Raw genomic sequence first — 20980 nt, 5'->3', positions numbered from 1 at the left:
GCTGGTGTCGTGAGGAAAATGTAGGCTCGTTATTTATGTTACAGAAACACAGAGATGATACCAGGTGGAATTTTAATTTAATTTAATTTTCACCAGCCCTCCAAACAGTACTGAAGACCGAAGTCCAGTCTTAATTCCGTTAATCTAATGAAAAAAACAATTTTCCAAAATGTATAAGATTTATCTTTATTAAATTTAGAATCAGCGTACAAATAATTTGAATTTTACTTAATGTTACTTGCTATAATGAAAATAGTAAAGCATAAAACACATTGCGAATACAATTTCAAAAAAAGAAACAAACTAATGACCAAAAATCACAGCTAGTAAACAGCCTGTAATCAGTTAAGACCAAAGCTTTGAAAAGCAGATTCCAGTTTTTAAACTTAATCACAGAATTCACAAAAGAAAAAGGGAAAAAATTCTGATATGATTCATCTTCTCATTGTCACATTTATATCATTTATATCTCCGTAATATTATTAATAAAATGTATTGCTGCATGACGTTTGCACTATAGCATACATTTAGAAAACAGTGGAGCACACTGTGGTTCAGTTTTCCCATCTAATGCAGTCCTGTCTGTTTACTGATCGATTACCCTATAACTCAAATTTATGTTTCATTTTGATCAGATGAAAATTTAATTTGTTTTTCTCTAAAAATCTAACTCTTTATAAAAGGATAAAATGGCAAGTGTAGAATCCTTAGTTTTTCATCATTAGGCATCATTAATGAGGAAAAGAGTGTATATTCTGATGTTTTTGCTGATCTAGTGTTTTGGACACTAGTCCAAGTCTAAAGACACGCAAAGGATACTGCCAAACTGTCCCAGTGGCCTTCTCTGTTCTTTCAACTTAAGTTCTCTAACGGTGAATGTACCACACAGCCATATAACAAACTCCAGTAACCCTCCTAGAACTGCAATAAATAAATAAAGTCCTCTTTTGTGACTCATTTTCTTACACATAGACCGTCTGGTTTTTATTTCTTCATCTCTGGAAAAAATGGTGCTTCTAGGACAGATTTCTTTTTCTCTGATGTCTCCAGACCTTAATGCAGAGAGTCACAGATCTTCTGCCATGATCCCATTTCTGAGCTCCAAAGTGCAGCTCTCGCTCTGATAAAACTTTTGTTGCCTTTAGCTAGACTGATGCTGTCTTTACAGATGAAGACATCATGCCAGTGAAAAGAAAAAAAATCACTGAATGCAATGGCACCAGCTCTAGCTCTAGATAGAGAGAGCAAGTGAATGCTCCCTCTGAATGCTGCCTGACCCACTGGGATTTCTGAAGCCATCTTAGATGCATTACTTTACTTTCGTGCACCACCATCTTTGTGGAACAAGCAGGCTTTTGAACAGCACACTGCTCTAAGAAACTGCATCATGTTGTCCTGTCATTTGTTCAGTTCACTAATGAAGTGAGAACATGGCATTTCCTGGAACAAAAGCAGCATCCAAGTTTGGGTCCATCCTTGGTGGAAAAGAGATTTATATATTTGTTGAAGTAAAATATTTGTTATTTGTTTTTGCTTTTATTGGTGGGTAAATATTTAAGAGAAAGACAAGTTATAAGTGAACTTGTCTGTCTTAATCAGAATCAGAAACAAAACAAATTATTACAAAGTCTAAATTAATATTGCTATGCTGCTATTTCTGAGAGCAACAAGAAAGATGTTAGCAAAGCTTTGGTCCTGACCAAGAAAGAGAGTATAGCTCAAGAAATCAGTCAGAATTTCCACATAGGTCCACACACTAGCCACTAAGACCAAAGACAAAGTGGCACACTTTTATACTCTTTGGCCTCACCTTAAGTACTCTCATGTCTAATTGCTAAATGCGCCACAGACCCATGTAGCAAACCCTAATAAGCCTCCTAGAACCACCATAATTAAATAAAATTCTTTTTGGAATTTCAGTTCTCTGTCCCTTTGTTTGTTCTCAAAAGACACAGACTGTTTTTTTTTCTGTACTTGTCTCTTCATCGCTGTATAAAATGGAATCTCTAGGAAAGCTTTCTTTTTGTCTTCTGTCTTCAGACCTTCATTCAGAGAGTTATAGATGTTTTCCCATGAGTTCATCTCTGATTTCAAAAGTGAAGCTCTCGCTCTGATGAATTGTGAGATTTCAGTTTTGTTGGCTTTAGCCAGACTGATGCTGTCTTTACAGATGGAGTAGATGTCCATCCCAAGAAATAAAGCATTGAGTGCAATGAAACCAGCTCTGGCTGTCTTAGAGAGAGCAAGGGACCCTTTGAATGATGCCTGACTCATTTCCTGGATTTCCGAAGCCATCTTGGGTGCATTACTTAATGCTTTACTTTCCTGAGCCACCATCTTGCCAGAACCTGCAATCAGGTTTTTAGATTTTATCAATTTAACATCTGAAGCATCTTTAACCAGTGATCGAATGCTCAGTCCAACTGACGCAACTTTTTCAAAGCCAAAGCACATATCTTTATAAAAACCCACTTCTTTGTCAGCAGTTGATTGATTGATTACCTCTCCCAGACAATCCTGAATACTTTGCACATCTTTCCTGAACTTTTGGAGTACATCATTGGCTTTGTTTCTCTGCTGGTGATTAACTCCAATCTCTGTGAATGTGGTCACAGCACTGTTGGTTCCACTCAAGATTCCCATTACTGTCCCACCTATTAACAGACCCAGAGATGCGCCTGCTGTTACAGGACTTAACGCCAAACCAACAATGGACAGCACACCTCCAACTGCTCCCACTGAGCTGCCTGTTATGCTAGAGATTTTTGCTCCCTTATTCATTCTATCTAACTGAACAGCACACTGCTCCAGGTCTTCTAGAAACTTCAGCATCCTCGGCTGTCGGTTTTGGACCTCTTTGATGAAGTCAGAACAGGACTTTTCCTGGAATAAAAACACCATCCGGAAGTTTGTGTCCATTCTTAGTAAAGAAGAGGAAAGTTTTAAACTTCATTTTATTCTGTTAATTGAGAGTGATTAGTTAAAAGATAGACAAGAACAATGTAAAAGAAAATAAAAACAAAATATTTACATTTAAAATAAAAATAAAATATTCTCATAAAATTAAAATATTTATTTTTTAAATTTGAAAACAATGTGACAGACTGGCTATTTGTCGAGGGTGTACCCTGCACTTGCCCTATGGTAGCTGGGATAGGCTCCAATCCCCCTGCTAAACTGAATTAGATAAGTGGAGGAAAATCGATGGATAGATTTGCATGTGGTTCGAATATGTCCTTTTGTCTATAAAGATGATTGAGATATATCAAGAACATGAGTCCAGCTCAGAAAATCAACAGTAGCAAAATCTCTGTAGATATCCATGATAAATTTAAAGTGAAATACAGATCAAGCTTCAAATAAATTTCGAAAGCTTCAAACATTCCCTAGAACAGTGGAAAGACTTCCTGGCTCAATAAAACAAAAAACAACGATAGCTTCTCAGTGGCAGACACAAGTAGACTGTTGAAACCTGAGGTTATAGGTAAATAGAAAAATATATCTAAAAGCAGCATTGGGGAGTAACAGAATACATGTACTGGTGTTAGGTATTTAAAATACAAAATATGAGTAACTGTATTTCGTTACAGTTACCATTTAAAAAGGTGATAATTAGTATACAGTTACTTTGTTGAAATAAATGGATTATACAGAGGTCTTTTCCTGTTTCATATGTTCAGCTATCCCCTCTCTAATTTTGGTAATTCCACACATTGGCAAAACCCTAACTAGCACAAAGGAGCCAGCAGTGCATGAACAGGAATGCATTTCTTACACGGAAATTCCGACACCATTTCATATTTAAACAAAAAAGCGGTGGGCAAAATCTGACCGTTCAATGCAAACTCTGTTTGCCAGAAACCAAGCTGCTCTCAGCGTCAAAAGACTCCAACCTAAAGAAACATCTAAGTAAGTTGTTTACTTACGTTAGCCTACTGCTGCTACCTTGTTTTAGTTGTGGTAGCTACCTGGGTTATGTGCCACTTCAGGGTTTTCGATGTGCTATTGCTGTGTGAGTTATTACTATTACTGAAGGCTACTCGCCACCAAGCTAAAATTGATAGCTGGCGTTAGCTGAGGTTAGTTCATAGACTTGATGGACAGCATTAACAACCTGCTAGCTGCAAATAATCATGTGCAGTTCTGAAAGTCTATGAACTAACGCCAGTTAACAATGTTAGCTCAGTGGCAAGTAGCCTTCAGTAATAGTAATAAAATCACACAGCAATAATACACTCATGTAGTTGTAAAAAGCATGACAATATATTAAGTAATCCAAAGTATTCAGAATGTTACTCACATTGAATAACTTACCGGAATAGGTTACAATATACATTTTGGGGCATGTATTCTATAATCTGTAGTGGAATATATTTTAAAAGTAACCTTCACAACACTGTCTAAAAGCATCTTTTCACTTTGTTATTATGGCCTACAAAATCAAGGCTGTTGAAAAGAATAAAATGACATATTTCTTATAAAATGTACTTTCTAGCAAACATGAGGGAGGTCTAACAACGTAATTAAGACATTCCTACCGGATTTCATTGAGCTGGTTAATACGACAAAGCATGTCTTGTATGTCACTTTCAGGCAAATCAGTGTTGATGTCTACTTGAACTTCATTCATCATCAAGGGAAAGGCACTGATGCTGATTTTAGAGACACAATATGAAATATGTTAATGTTTTATATAAAGTGCATAGTTTCTTTTTTATTTGAATCAGAGGAATTCTGTTGTTCATGATGTCGTTTACCTTTTTTCAAATCTGTCACAGATTATCTTGGAGACTTGTACGTATCTGTCAAACTGATATTTCAGCACCTCCAAATTCTGAAGTTTGGGAAGGAAGAAGACTTTTGCATCTCTTTTAAACTCCAGTAGCAGAGGGCAGATCAGTTTTGCATGTATGATGACAATTTGAACATGTTCACTGTCTTTGGGCAGCTGTACCACCTGGTTTTGAGTGAACACATTCAGTGAGGTCACTGCAAGCTTCTCCACTGCATCCAAGAAGAGGTCAAGCTTCTCCAGACCATCCAAAGTGTTTTTTAACACTTCGTCCAGCTCCTTCTCCAACTCTGCACCTTTGCTCTCTGGACTCAACATCTTGTTGAGCTTTTCCAACTCAGTCTTCCTTGCTTCCATCCATTTAGGGAATGTCTTGCAGAAAGTTCCTACTGTCTCAATGTGGCCTAATGTTTCTGTGATGTATGTGCACAAGGCCTCGTTGAACCTTTTGCTATAACACAAAACAACAATTTGCCTCATTTACTGAAACATGCACAGTAAATTGTTTACTGCTATGTATTTCAGTGAATCAGAATTTTTAACATTTACCATCAGAATAATTTGAATTTCTTTTTTCTTTCGTTTTTTTCCAAGCAGGACAATTGGACAAATAAATAACTGTAAATAAAATGGTTATTTCTAATACATGGTTGAAAACCCTATACTGACAGTGACAGCCGGAAGTATTGAACTCCTGTACTCCTGGGTTTTCCTCTACTCTTTATTTAATGACACAAAACACCTCAGTGTTCAGTAAAATGAAGCGTAAAAGACGGTTTACCCTTAGACCTTAGGGCTAGTTAACAAATTCCTCTATTAACTAAATCTGAATGGGACACAGGGCAATGGAAGAATAATGCTACTTTTATACATGTTTGAATTGCAATAAGTATGTTTTAAAACATCATCTGCATGTACATGAATATCTGAAGAAGAATTTTTGTTGTTGTTTAAAGACAGATTTCAGTTTCCTTTTTTCACTAAATCTTGACCTTGATCCCACTGTATTAAAAAAAAGTTTTAGTATAGCTCTTGCCCATCGGGAGGAGTTGCGCTTTCTGAATACTCTTATTTATTGACTGATATATTGTGAGCGGAATATTAATTAATGACATCAGTGATCACCTACCAGTTTTTGCAGTTTATGACACTAATTATAAGAAAAATCAGCATGAAGAACAACTGAGATACAGACGTGTAAGGACAGAAGAAACTATGACTGCATTTAAGAACGATCTATTAAATCAGGACTGGGACAAGGTGTACAAAGAAGCTGATATTGATATTGCATATGGCATATTTTTAAGAATATTCATGGAGTTGTACGATAAAAACTGTCCAACAATAAAATACAACAGAAAGCACAAATATTCAGATAGACCATGGATCACTAAGGGTTTACAAAATGCATGTAAAAAGAAAAATACACTCTATAGGGAATACCTAAAACAAAGAACAAAAGAAGCTGAAAATAAATATAAAAAATACAAAAATAAGTTGACCAATATTATACGTGTATGTAGAAAGGAGTATTATAGTAAAATATTGAACAACAATAAACATAATATGAAAGGAATATGGGATGTTTTAAACGGTATCATTAAAAATAATTCTGGACAACAAAGTTATCCACAATACTTTATCGATAATGGCAATATTATGGAAAACACTGCTGATAAGGTCAACAGCTTTAATCATTATTTTGTAAATATTGGACCAAAACTGGCAGAACAAATTCCTGAGTCACTGCCATCAGTAGACTGTAGTGAAAACCTGATTGATAGGAACCCTAACTCAATGTTCCTCACATCAGTGGAGGAAAAAGAAATAATTGACATTGTACACATGTGTAAATATAAAACATCCACTGATTGTAATGATATTGACATGAAAATCGTCAAGAAGGTCATTGAAGGAATTGTAGGACCTCTAACATATATTTGCAACTTATCATTTCAGACGGGAAAAGTGCCAAACAAAATGAAAATAGCTAAAGTTGTGCCGCTGTATAAAACCGGGGATAGACGCCACTTCACAAATTACAGGCCTGTTTCTTTACTACCACAATTCTCCAAAATCCTAGAAAACCTGTTTAATAAACGATTAGACAAATTCTTAGATAAATATAAATTACTCTCTGACAGTCAATATGGATTCAGATCAAAAAGATCAACATCTCTGGCATTAATCGAATCAATTGAGGAAATTACGAATGCTATAGATCAGAAACAGTATGCAGCTGGAGTATTTCTGGATCTCAAGAAAGCATTCGACACAATCAATCATGACATATTAATTAATAAACTGGAACGGTATGGGATTAGGGGGGTTGTACTGCAATGGGTGAAAAATTATTTAAGTGACCGGAAACAATTTGTGAAGCTGGGTGTCCATTCCTCATCATGCTTGGACATTGCTTGTGGTGTTCCACAAGGCTCTGTACTGGGTCCAAAATTATTTATATAAATGATATTTGTAAGGCATCTGATATATTAAAATTAGTATTATTTGCAGATGACACAAATATTTTTTGTTCTGGGGGGAATCTAAAGGAGCTGCTGGATACAATTACTTCAGAAATGTGCAAAATTAAAAAATGGTTTAACAGGAACAAACTATCGCTAAATCTAAGTAAAACTAAAATTATCTTATTTGGGAATTCCCTTAGAAATGCACAAGTGCAGATTCATGTAGATGGTGTGGAAATTGAAAGAGTACTTGAACATAAGTTTCTTGGTGTGATTATAGATGATAAATTAAACTGGAAGTCTCATATAAATCATATACATAACAAAATTTCAAGAAGTGTCTCAATCTTGAGTAAAGTAAAACACATTCTGGACCACAAATCACTCCACATTCTCTATTGTTCCCTGATTGCACCGTATTTGAATTACTGTGCAGAGGTTTGGGGCAATACTTACAAATGTTCGCTATCATCAATCTTTATATTACAAAAAAGGGCCATAAGGATAATCCATAAAACTGGTTACAGAGATCATACAAATCCACTATTCTTAAAATCAAAAATTCTAAAATTCACAGATCTGGTTCATTTTCTCACAGCACAAATTATATATAAAGCAATAAATAACCTGCTTCCTGACAATATTCTAAAAATGTTTTCTAAAAGGGAACGGGGATACAATTTGAGGGGGGAATTAAATTTAAAACATCCTCGTATCCGTACAACATTAAAAAGTTTTTGCATCTCTGTGTGTGGAGTGAAGCTGTGGAACAGACTAAGTAAAGATATGAAGCAATGTCCAAGCATGGCGCAGTTTAAAAAGCGGTTTAAGGATATGGTTTTTACAGGGTACAGGGAAAAGGTAGAGATTTGATAGGGTGTTCTTGTCTAATATTTTCATGTGTGTGTGCATGCACGGGTTTGTTGGTATGGGTATATATGTATGTATGTATGTATGTATGTATATATATATATATATATATATATATATATATATATTAAATATATATAAAATTGTAGGTTGTGTATCCTTCAGGTGTTAATGGGGTTATTGAAAATGTGTATATGTGCGTATGTGTGTATATACGTAGGTATGGATAGATAGAAACATATATGTGTATATATTAAAAAAAAAAAAAAAAAAAATTACACATAACATATAATGTAATTACAAGGAGGTATTTCTGTAGTCTATTGATACTAGATAGTGGAAAAGGGGTGGGATTAAATAAGCTTATGCTTCTTCCTGCTCCTTTTTGAACATGGACGTTATTTGGAGTTGTGGTTGCTCGTTTTCCTTTTGTTTGCTTTGTTCATTTGTCTCTTTTAATTCTATTTTTTTTTTTTATACTTTTTCAACATGTTCAAAATAAAGATTCAATCAATCAATCAATCAATCAATATATCAACAGGCACCCCCAAGGTCCCAAAGAGCAGTAATAACCAAATTTAAATTACTAATAGAACTCAGGGTGCTAAAAGGGTTCTCTCACCCCAACCGGTCGCAGCAGATGGCCCCGCCCCTCCCTGAGCCTGGTTCTGCCGGAGGTTTTTTCCTGTTAAAAGGGAGTTTTTCCTTCCCACTGCCACCAAATTGCTTGCTCATAGGGGGTCATATGATTGTTGGGTTTTTCTCTGTATCTATTTTTGTACAATCTACTGTGCAATATAAAGCGCCTTGAGGCGACCGTTGTTGTGATTTGGCGCTATATAAATAAAATTGAATTGAATTGAATTCAAAGTATTCTATGATATGATTCAGCCACTGCCAGTAATATGACTTTATAATTGCTAATGCAAATTCAGCAATGAAATTGAAATGCTCTTCCTTGATTCATGATAATAAGACGGATGTCTGCATATTTAAAACACAGATTTATCTAAAAGTGATAGTAGTGAAAGTGTAAATTGTAACTTGTATCCCTTACAGACCGTCCTTTCTCCTTCTCTGGTGTGTAAAAATGCTGACAGTCACACCTCTGTTTTTAACGCTGTCCCTGTGTTGTCCAAGGTGAGATATGCATTTGATTTCTTATATAGGTTTCCTTTGACAGCATTAGGTAAAAGCTGCTGGGGTGTAAGATAAAGGATCTGGAAGTCTTTCAAATACTGTCCTCTTGTGGTATAGTGTTGTGATTACAGTGTATGAAGCTACAATAAATACATATAATTCATTGCAGTCTTTGATTTCCCTATGTATATGTGTTATGTGTTGACAGTAGAAAAAACATCTGGACTTGTTCCATATTTGAATATCCTTAGAATATGACTGTGATTATTTTTGTTAATATAGTAGATTTAAGTATTACCATTTTTGCTAATACTTCAGCATAACTGTTTTGTTTTTTACTTTACCTTGTTTCTGACATCCTGAGGTTTTTGTTGACTTCAATTATCAGCTGGAAAAAGAAAAAAATCCAGAGTTTTTTTATGGTTTCTTTTTTAAAAATCACATTTTAAAGGAATGGCTAAGAAAAACTTATCATATCACATACCAGAACATACCCTTTGCTGCTTTCTTTTAACTTTGTTTTTATCATGTTATAACTCTCCGTACTTGGTAGTACATAATAAATCTATCTCTTCCACTTATCCTTTATCGGGGGGCTGGAGCCTACCGCAGCATAATACACACTAGACAGTTCACCAGCCTGTTGCAGGGCTAACACATAGGAACAGGCAGCCATTCACACTTATGAACAATTTAGAGTTACCAATTAACCTAACCCCACTGACTGCATGTCTTTGGACTCTGGGAGGAAGCCAGAGTATCTGAAGAAAGCGCATGCAAACACAGGGAGAACATGCTAACTCCACACGGTGTTTCCAAGACCATGTCCTCATGTAAATGGATTTATGATGACCAACAAACACAGAATTTACATAATTGACAATGAAAAAATTCAAAAAAAGAAATGGTATGGTTAGAGTTCCTACCCACCTAAATATGGTTTTATTTCCTGCTTGTTATATATAATCTGCAAAGATAAAAGTTTTTTTTAAAACTTAAAAAAAAAATTTAAACCCTCAATGAAAAGCATTTTACTCAATTTCATGAAGTTTTACGTTAATACAGTTGGGTTAAGGTCACATAACCATTAACAGTGTCTCCAAAGGTAATAGTAAGTACTGTTCAGATATTTTTCTCATTAGATATGTGTTGCATAATTTTTTTGCTCTGGCTACATCCACTTATCTGAACAAACACCTAACGCTCTGATAGGGTCATCCCACATACACGTGATAACTTCAACAGGTATGCAGGAAGAGCATGGGGTTGAGCAGAGCAGAGAGCAGATAAGATAAGCATACTAGCAGAATTTATGATGAGGCTCTGAACTAAAATTCCACAATAAAACATGGTTGTAAAGATGACATTTCAACATATTTAATAAATGTCAAATTTTGAGTGTTGATATATGTAATACTGGGTTTTGTGTGAATAATTAATGAATTTTAAATCCTTACCTAGACAAGTGATTAAGAAAATAAACATATGAATTACAGATTTTATGGGAGTAGAGACTCTACTAAGATTTAAAGTACTTCACAGGCATTGATCTGTTGATCTATTGCTCTCCAGTTGCCAAAAAGTACTAAAATGGTTTTGTTTTTCTTTTGGTTTTTTTGCATTGGTGTGATAAATGACCATCTAGACTAGAGGTGTCGAACTCCAGTCCTTGACGGCTGCTGTCCTGAAACTTTTAAATGTGACCCCACTGCAACACACCTGGTCATTAGCAAGACTCTATAGAACTCGACTGCATGCAGAAGTGGCAAATCTTACCCTACTCAAGTAATGTTAAATAAATTTAAGTAAATGTAAGTGTTTGGAAAATTGTACTTCTAAAAGTACTGTTATTGCACCATGTTCATTCACTCATGAGCTGCTGTAACATGAATCAAATGGCTGAACTGCCACCTTAGCATGCAGTCAAGTTCTATCGAGTCTTGTTAATGACCTACTAATTTTATTAAGGTGTGTTGCAGCAGGGACACACAGAAAAGTTTCAGGACACTATCCCTCGAGGAGTGGAGTTTAACACCTATGATCTAGACAATGTAATAGTAGTTTAGTTAGGGGAATATATCCATTTATCTAAAGTTATCACTAGAAGCATATTTTAGGCATCACAATGTTGCTACAAGATTTTAGTTAATATTAATAACATCTTAACTGAATTTGCCATTTGTATTTTAAATTTAACCCTAACCCAATGAAAACATTAGATCCAGTTAAGATTTACCGTAATAAAAACCAACTGCAGAGTATTTACAAAATGAATGAATGAAAAAAACAAGTAAATAAATAATCAATGTAGATTTCATAATTTATTTTCTGATAAAGATAAAATCTTTACCCTCCTCATCTTTTCTAACTGCCCTCAACCCATCAGCAGGACTGGTATATGTTCCTTTTTGCAAGTAGGAATCGGACAAGCCCAGTTAGATCCCCAATATGACCTTTAACAGGAGACAAGCGTGAATTTCTCTGATCAAACAATCAGAAACAGACCTCATGAGGGGGGCCTAAGAGCCTGAAGTTCTCTGGTGGGCCCTGTACTCATTGCCTGGTACCATGGAGCCTTACTGCCATTTGCCATTTAATACCAGAAATTGCAGGTCCACCATTGGTATCCTATGCTTTTCATAGATTAGAGCTCATGTGACAAACATGAAAGGGTCTGGAGAAGCCTTGGAGAGCATTGTTCAGCATGACCAGTTTGGTGGTGGGTCTGGGGAGGCATATCCATGGAGGGATACACAGACCTTTTGATGAAAAATGCTGGAAGAGTTATGCAATATTTGATTTTCAATCAGTTGTGCTATACAATACATGATGAACCAGCTAAACATAGCTAACACTCGTCGCAAACACATTTTCTCCCACTAGTTTCTCTTGTTTAAACATCTCCTCATATGGGGAAGGAATTCTTTATGTTGTGTCACTAGGGAGCGGGGCTAAGTGTATAAACAGTGTTGGGGAGTAATGGAATACATGTAGCAGCGTTACGTATTTAAAATACAAAATATGAGTAACTGTATTCTGTTACAGTTACCGTTTAAAAAGGTGGCATTCAGAATACAGTTACTTTGTTGAAATAAATGGATTACACAGCGGCCTTTTCCTGTTTCATATGTTAGGCTATGCCCTCTCTATTTTTGGTAAGTCCACGCCTGTGGAAACCCAAACAAAACACGCATTAAGAGGCTCTAATGCCTGTGTCTCAATCTCGCGGCCCATGTCAGCTCTATTTGTGGCCCGCATAATGACGTGAAAAATTGGTTTTAAATGATTATTCAAAAAATGATCTAATATGAAGATAATAGCCAGAGTGTTACAGGCATAGCCCTACAGAATGTAGCCTCATGGGCAGTGTAGTCAGTGCTGCAGGGAGAATGGACTGCCATACCCGTTATGTGTCTGTGAGCGTGAAGGAGGGAGAAAAAGGACAGTCGAAAAGTACGAGCTGTCACCGAGCAGAAACCTGAGATGGAAGCATGCAAATATAATAATAACCACTGCAGCCAAAAAGAGAGCCTGATGAGCCCAGTTGTAAGTAAGCTATTAAGACTCGACTGTACGCTGTGTTCGTGTTTTCCTCCAAAGCCTTTCAACGCCTCTCTCTGTCTGTCACTAGCAAAGTCGACCCAGACAACAAAGTAAAGCTAGTTTTCGACTACGAGCCCGACGTATTAGCCAGAGGTCGGTTTACTATGATTCGGAGCCGCGGACCTGTTTTATACACATGCAGAATAATTGGTATGGCGAGTAACCTTAAGTAATAGTAATAAATCACACAGCAATAGTACATTCATGTAGTTATAAAAATCATGATAACATATTAAGTAATCCCAAGTATTCAGAATACGTTACTCTCATTAAGTAATGTAATGGAATATGTTACAAAATACATTTTCGGGCATGTATTCTGTAATCTGTAGTGGAATACATTTTAAAAGTAACCTTCCCAACACTGTGTATAAAGAGGGACGGACAGACTAATTTATGTTTCTGTATATACTGCATAGACTCTATATATGCTGTTACTCCTCTTGCAAGGTAAAGTAAAGCTTTACACCTCTGTTTGGTCTCCATTTGTCATTTGTCATTTTTCTAACACCTCCACAGGCTCAAAAATGACACCCTGGCAGCCATTATGTATCCATATGGATCCTAGGGTTCTCCTGCTGCACGACAATGACTGGCCTTATGGGGCGAGAGTATGGAGGCAGTTCCTGTAAGATGAAGGAACTGATACCACTGACAGGCTCCACATTCGCTTAACCTTAATCAAAAGAAGATCTCTGGGTCATTATGTTTATGAAGCAGGTCTCTCTTGTAGATTACACACTGAGTCCCAATGGAATTACCTACGGTTAAATAAAAAATAGTCATAAAATATGTTTCTGTCCATCCGACACCACCAGGTTGCACCTCAGACTGTCCTGCGATGCCCAAAATTGTTATGGACATTTTGACGCAAACAGTATTTTAAACTGTATACCACCTTGATCTAAATTGAGGCTAACTAACCATATTTTGAATGAAAACTTGTGATGTTCTTCCTAATGCTTCAAAAGCAACAGCACTGTATGATGTTTATTTACAAGACTCTACTGCAAAGATTAACCATATGTTCCCTTTGGTCTTAAATTTAAACAGTGCACTCAGTGTCAGGTCACGGGAAATGTGGTGGAACTGAACTCAGAAACGTCTTGCTGTGAGGCAACAGTGTTAACCACCATGCAGTCCTTTGAACATACTTTACATAATTTATGAACACGTATTACATGCCAAAATTATTGTACAGGTTTTATTTTATTCATTCCTTGCTGTAAATAAACTTGCCAGTTTTAAATAGTGTAAAGAGTCTTTACCTTTTCGGGGGGGGAAGTACAAATATTGCATATTTGTACTTTTTACTTTTTTTTTTTTTTTTAGGTTTAAAAGATTAAAATATGAAAAAGCTAAAAGTCTAACCGCTAACAAAGAGACACGTTTTCGTGTAAAAACCAGCAGTCCCATCACAAGTTTTTAAAATAAAATCTAACATAAAAACTTGGATGTAACCGGAACTGCAGCTGATTAAAGTGAACGAGTAGATACGTAGAAGTAAAGTGGTCCTGTTCCTCCAACGATTCTTTTAAAGTCGCTGGGTGTGTCTTTAAAATAGTTTCTTCCGTGTTTTGTTCTAGTCACTTAATCAGTACATATATGTATTTTACTACATGCACTCTAAAAGTTTTCCGTGCACCATGAGCCGCCTTACCTTGCCTCAGACATCTTCTTCTTCTCTGTGTGTTGTGTTCAGGTCCTCGCGAAGGTCTCACCTTTATCTGCGCAAAGGAAACAAGAACAGGATGGATCTGAAGCCCGCAGTCCAGCTGTTGTAGAAATTAACAAGCTCCCAATACCACGCCTCGAGTGGACCTGCTGAAATAACTGCGTACCCACTCAGTAATTAAACTGCCCGGTCACAAATGTTAAGTTTCGTTTTCATTTCTCCACATTATGAGCCACACCTGTTTGTGTAACACCTTGGATCATCGACAGTCAGCTGACTTTTGTTTGTTAAGGAGGGTGAAAAAGTTTAGTAGCGACATTTGACGTTCAGGCAACAACAACAACTTGCTCGTCTTGATCAACTGGTTTCCTGATGCTGCCTTCAAGTGTTATCGGAAAATAAAAAGTGGTGACTGAAAGGACTTTTCTTAATGAAAACACAACAAACATGTTCCCCCTTAAATCGTAAAGAATTTTATGATACAGTGTTTAATGTACACCGTGTTTTCCTGAAAATGTCCCAATTTTCAGCCAAGTATTTATCAGATTTTTTTTTCTTTTTCTTTTTTTTTATCCACGTTTCCCTTCCAAATGAACTCGAACACACCACCTCAAAGTACGGGGGAGATCTGATATTGACTCAACAGTGTTTCAATGTTTCCTTGCTATCTGGGGACGGATGTACATGCATGTGTGGCGCCCTGAGTATTTTGAGCATTAAGAACAAGTCTCAGATGTGTTCCTTATGTGTTCGTGCCCACCCCCCATCATCATTTTTTTGCTATTTGTTGTGACAATAATTTGCATCATAACACAGAGCGAAAAGCTCATTTGCTCCCACCTGATGTGATGTGAGGGCGGTATTTAGTTTCGCCAGTAGGTGGCAGTGGCGGCTCAGCCAAACGGGTAACTGGCAAAATAATCCTTCACAAAAGTAACGCAGGCCAGTTATTACAATGGAAGCCGCCAGTAACACTGAATTGTTTTGCTGTGTTTCAGGTGAGAGCAATATACGAGAACTACATACATTTATGTAAAGTTGATGCTTATTTAACATGTTTGGAGTGTAATTCTTGTTTATATGGTGTTTAATGTGAGCGAATAAGGGAGTTGTTTCACGTTATCTGTGGGTAATCCTAGTAACATTTGTGCGCTAGCTAAGTCATGTTAGCCTCCTGCATTAATCTCTGTAACGTGTTGTTCCATCAGTAAGGTGAAAGGAAACTGTTAGCGGGTTTCAGTTAAAGTTATAGGAAATAGACCAGCCAGTACATGTTATGTTGTCTATTGTGTACTGGTCATTTTCTCTGTGTGTTAAGGGCTGATTAATACGTGGCCATTACACGTAATGCCACAAAAGTAACGCAGGCCAGTTATTACAATGGAAGCCGCCAGTAACACTGAATTGTTTTGCTGTGTTTCAGCGCAATAAATCTTCATGTGCACCTGAATGAACCCTGTCGTCCTTCAGTGTGTAACATAATTTGGCGAGCCACCAGCCAGGAGCAGATTTCCTGCTCCAGACAAGAACCTAGAACACGTTAAATCAACATCTGGTAAAGATGGAACAACTACAGGATGAGATCAGCACAGCCTTGTGGACACTTGGGAAACCCGAACTCACCAAGGTATGCCAGCATCTTAAGTGCAGCGAACCAGCAGGGGTGGGTTTTAAAGGACAGTCCCGACGTGCTCTGATTCGGCTGGCAGAAAGTACTCTGGACGAGATTGAAAAAACAGAGGAATCTGAAGTGTTTCAGCAGTTCATCCGTGATCTCCAGTCATTCATACAGTCATTACAAGAACATCCTGTAGCTGAAGTGAAGATACAACGAGCAGAGCTCAGTGAGATAGAAAAACTGAAACAAGAGTACAGTCAGCTCCAACAAGCTCAAGCAGAAGCACGACGTGTTCTGGAAGAAAAAATTGAAGCGTTGGGGACCGAGTTTAGAGGTGCAGCTGGGATAAGTGAAAAACAAGTAAGTCAGCTTGCACCCTTTACTACACCAGAAGTGACTCTGAGAAAAGACTTTCGGATCTGGGGTCAGATCGGGGAAGCAGGACAAAAAGACAAGTTATCTTTCACTAGCTTGACCAACCAAATTGATTCCGGGCTTAAGAAAGGCTACTCAGAGACTGAAATCATTGAAGCTGTGATTAAGGCAGTAAGCCCTGGCCTTCACCTTCGAGACTTGCTGGAAGTGAAGCGTGACCTCACACTTCCCACACTAAGAACTATATTACGGGGACATTACAAAGTAGACTCGTCAGCTGACCTGCTTCATCAACTCATGAGCATATCTCAAGACCCCAAAGAATCTGCTCAGTGCTTTCTGTTCAGGGCAATAGAACTCAGAGAGAAATTGCTCTGGAAGTCTGGTGATGACGATGAAGGGGAGCAGTTCAGCCCAGACTTAATTCAGCGCAAGTTCCTGCGCTCATTAGAGACTGGCCTCCTCAGTGAAGCCGTGAAGTTTCAGTTAAAGCCTTATCTTAGCAACTACCAAGTAACAGATGAGGTTCTAATTGAGAAGATAAATGAAGCAGCCAGCCTTGAATTAGAGCGACAAAATAAACTGAGGAGAAATACTACAGTAAAAACACCAAGGATAAATGAGGTACACACAGAGTCACAGCACAACCACACTCAGCCACCTTTGAACAGTGAACCAGACAGAAAGGATGAAACCCAGACAAAGGGGGGTGAAGGAGGTGCCACAAAGAAAAAGCAAGGACAGAATAAGGGCCTGGATTCAGAGACAGCTAAGCTGATTGAAGGCCTGAAAGCTGATGTGCTTGAAGTAAAGAAAATGTTTAATGAGACTTTGGAAGCAACAAAAGTAAGGTCAAGTATGGACAGTCGGTTCTCTCCTACAACAAGACGTGCTAGAGGTTGCCAAATGTGCAGAGAGGCTCAGCTTGGTGATCTGTGTAGACACTGCTATCGCTGTGGTCAGGAGGGTCACCTTTCCCGAGGGTGCAGGCAGGCTAGGATCACCCAGGGAAACGGGAGGGGGCTACTGAGCCGGGACCCACAGTAGCCCACTCATCACCCAGGTCCCAGGTAAATCCTGTCTATGGGCAAGACACCCCGCATCAACAAGCACCACAAAATGACTTCACACGCACTGAAACTGGCCCCAAAGAGCCAAACAGCTACAAATTGACAAGTGACACATCTAATGGTTATATACCCTCACAACGGCAAACCAAGCTCATCAGTCTCATTGGGAAAAGATGCACAGTTCAGTGCCACCTAGATAAGGTACCAGTAGAGGCCCTGTGGGACACTGGAGCTCAGGCAAGTCTGATTAACAATGAATGGCGAGAACAACACCTACCACACAGCACTGTCAGGCCACTTGCTGAGCTGTTGGGAACAGAACCTCTAGTGGCTTTAGCAGCTAATGGTAGTGAAATCCCATATGATGGGTGGGTAGAGACAGAATTCTATTTGGACTGTAACCCTGAAAATTGTCTTCTAGTCCCAATGCTTGTATCCAGTGACCCCAATGTTGCACAACTGCCCATTATTGGATTTAATGTAATAGAGGAAGTTGTGAGTAAATGGGGCAAGCGACAACCAAGCTCACGCAACGTTCGGAAAATCAGCCAAATCCTTTCAGTATCAGTACACACTGCTAAATCAGTACTAAAACTATTGCAGTCACCAGACCAAAACCAAAGTGTGGGCACAGTATTGGCAGGAAAGAGGGGACTATGTCTCGCTGCTGAACAGATTACCACCACATATGTCCGTGCACACATTGGAGCCCAGTTTTCAGGACAGAGTCTGTTATTTGTCCCGAATGAACCATCACAGTTGCCTGAGGGTCTTGTCATCCAAGAGGGACTGGTCACCATAATGGAGGGCAGGTCAGTGTACATCCCAGTCGCGATAGCTAATACCAACAAGCGGGATGTCAACTTAATCCCTCACACTGTTCTGGGACATCTGGAAGAAATAAAAGCAGTGTACCCCATCACCCCTGAAAAGACACAAGACTCAGTGGAGCAGATTTCATCACAGCCTCCTATACAGGTGAATGAGGTTATGAACACACCCTCCTCCAGCCATAAGCCACCTCAGTGGGACCCTCCAGTTAAGTTGGACCATCTCAGTGAAAATGAACAACAAACGGTGAGACAGCTGTTAAGAGAGGAATGTCATGCTTTTGCTTATGATGATAAAGATGTTGGGTGCATCCCCAGTTTAAACATGCACATCACATTGCATGACACAACACCTGTTCGAAAAACCTACATATCTGTGCCAAAGCCTCTGCACCAAGAGGTGAAAGACTATCTTCAAGACCTGCTGAACCGTGGGTGGATTTCAGAGTCTAGGTCACCCTACTCATCTCCAATCGTCTGCGTTCGGAAGAAGTCAGGTGAATTGAGATTGTGCTGTGATTACAGGGAACTCAACCGGAAGTCAGTACCAGACAGACACCCAATTCCCAGAATTCAGGATATGCTAGATTCCCTTCATGGCAGCTCCTGGTTCTCTGTTCTTGATCAGGGGAAAGCATACCATCAGGGGTTCCTGGACCCTGAAAGTCGCCCCCTGACAGCCTTCATCACACCTTGGGGCTTGTACCAGTGGAACCGCATACCCTTTGGCCTCAGCTCAGCCCCAGCAGAGTTTCAGCGGAGCATGGAGGACTGTTTAAGGGGACTGCGGGATGTAATCTGTCAGCCATATTTGGACGACAACCTAGTCCACTCTACTTCATTTGATACTCATCTTGAACACATCAGAGCCGTCCTTCAGAGATACCAAAAACATGGTGTCAAACTCAGCCCACAGAAATGTGACATCTTCAAGAAAAAGGTACGTTTCCTTGGTCGGATGGTGTCCGAAGAGGGATATACCATGGACCCAGCGGAAATAGTCCCTGTACAAGCTCTGAGAGACAAACCACCATCCACAGTGGGGGAACTGAGTCGGGTCCTAGGATTCCTGTCCTACTATAGATCCTATATCCCAAACTTTTCAAAAGTGGCAAAACCCCTGTACCAGTTGCTGACACTGCCTCCAGATAAAGCACCGCCACCAGTGCCCAGGGCAAAGGGGAAAGTGGTTAAGACAAAACCGAAAGGTCGACCACCGCCTAACACACCCATTAAATGGACTGAGAGCCATCAAAATGCCCTAAATGAGTTGACTGACTGTCTAACACAGCCACCTATTCTGGGTTACCCTGATTTCTCAGAGCCCTTTGTACTCCATTGTGATGCCTCACAACAGGGCCTGGGAGCTGTGTTATATCAAAAGCAAGCAGGCAAGATGAAGGTCATTGCATATGGCTCAAGGACATTAACACCCCCTGAGAAAAACTATCATATGCATTCGGGAAAGCTGGAATTCTTGGCTTTAAAATGGGCAGTCTGTGAACGCTTTCGGGACTACCTATATTACGCCCCACATTTTGTTGTCTACACAGACAATAACCCTTTGACATATGTCCTTACGACAGCAAAGCTGAACGCCACAGGCCACCGCTGGGTGAGTGAACTGGCTGACTTCAACTTTACTATCAAATACCGGCCAGGGAAGAAAAATGCTGATGCAGATGGCCTATCCCGCTTACCACTAAACATTGAGCAGTATATGGCACAGTGCACATCAGAAGTCAAACAGGGTGTCGCTAGAGCTGCTGTTGAAAGTGCAGTATTGCAGAGGGAGAATCTGCTGCATGAAACTGTTGTTGTCAGCCTGAGTGCCGTCAGTTTAGTGCAAGACGCGGTCACACTGTCTGCTGGAAAGTCTCTGTCACCCGAGGAAATCCGAGTGAGTCAGGAGAAAGATCCCATCATCAGTCGCTTTTTACAACACAAAATCAACAACTACTTACCAAAAGGTCGTGCCCTAACAGCAGAACCCCCTGATGTCAGAATCTTGCTGAGGCAGTGGAGCAGAGTGCACATAAATGATGATGGGGTCCTCTATAGGAGAGTGAGAGGCAGAGACCAGCTTCTTCTCCCTAAAGAGCATCGTGACACTGTGTTCAGGGAACTGCACAAAGAGATGGGACATTTGGGGGCAGAAAGAACTCTGTGTTTAATAAGGGACAGGTTCTACTGGCCTCGAATGCAAAACGATGTGGAGCATTTTGTAATGCATGCCTGCGAATGCCTCAAGAGAAAGCGGCCAAGTAAGATTACCAGGGCCCCACTGACCACCATTACAACGACATTCCCATTTGAGCTTGTGTCCATAGACTTTTTGCACCTTGAGACTTGTAAACAGGGATATGAGTACATATTGGTAGTGATGGACCACTTCACACGTTTTGCACAAGCTTATGCAACAAAAAACAAATCTGCAAAAACAGTGGTGGATAAGGTCTTCAATCACTTTGCTCTGAACTTTGGTTTCCCAGCACGAATCCACCATGACATGGGCAGGGAATTTGAGAATCAGATGTTT

General features: G+C 39.0%; 1 protein-coding gene across 7 annotated transcripts; it reads right to left on the bottom strand.

The window, feature by feature from the left end:
• Positions 1–102: 102 nt before the first annotated feature.
• On the bottom strand, positions 103–14928 carry LOC146672165 (apolipoprotein L3-like). 7 transcript variants are annotated; one of them, XM_085404693.1, is made up of 7 exons: positions 14715–14928; positions 14534–14600; positions 10201–10237; positions 9615–9658; positions 4758–5243; positions 4539–4652; positions 2692–2883 (listed from the first exon to the last, which is right to left on the bottom strand). In XM_085404693.1, exons 4-7 carry the CDS (start codon positions 9626–9628, stop codon positions 2826–2828), a joined length of 672 nt encoding a protein of 223 aa, XP_085260819.1. In that variant the 5' UTR covers positions 9629–9658; positions 10201–10237; positions 14534–14600; positions 14715–14928; the 3' UTR covers positions 2692–2825. The 7 variants fall into 7 exon arrangements, with proteins under 7 accessions (XP_085260813.1, XP_085260814.1, XP_085260815.1 ...); XM_085404691.1 differs by lacking the exon at positions 10201–10237; XM_085404692.1 differs by lacking the exon at positions 10201–10237 and having other exon boundaries at positions 14787–14928.
• Between the last annotated feature and the right edge of the window lie 6052 nt (positions 14929–20980).

The sequence above is a fragment of the Rhamphochromis longiceps genome, linkage group LG4 (genome assembly GCF_057381845.1).
Source record: "Rhamphochromis longiceps isolate RC_006_pf linkage group LG4, R_longiceps_female_GT1.1, whole genome shotgun sequence".
Taxonomy (NCBI): domain Eukaryota; kingdom Metazoa; phylum Chordata; class Actinopteri; order Cichliformes; family Cichlidae; genus Rhamphochromis; species Rhamphochromis longiceps.
This window is presented reverse-complemented; position numbering and strand designations above follow the sequence as displayed.

Coding starts and splice junctions, on each gene's coding strand:
- LOC146672165 (XM_085404687.1), bottom strand. CDS start 2,832: ATGCTGAAGTTTCTAGAAGACCTGGAGCAGTGTGCTGTTCAGTTAGAT.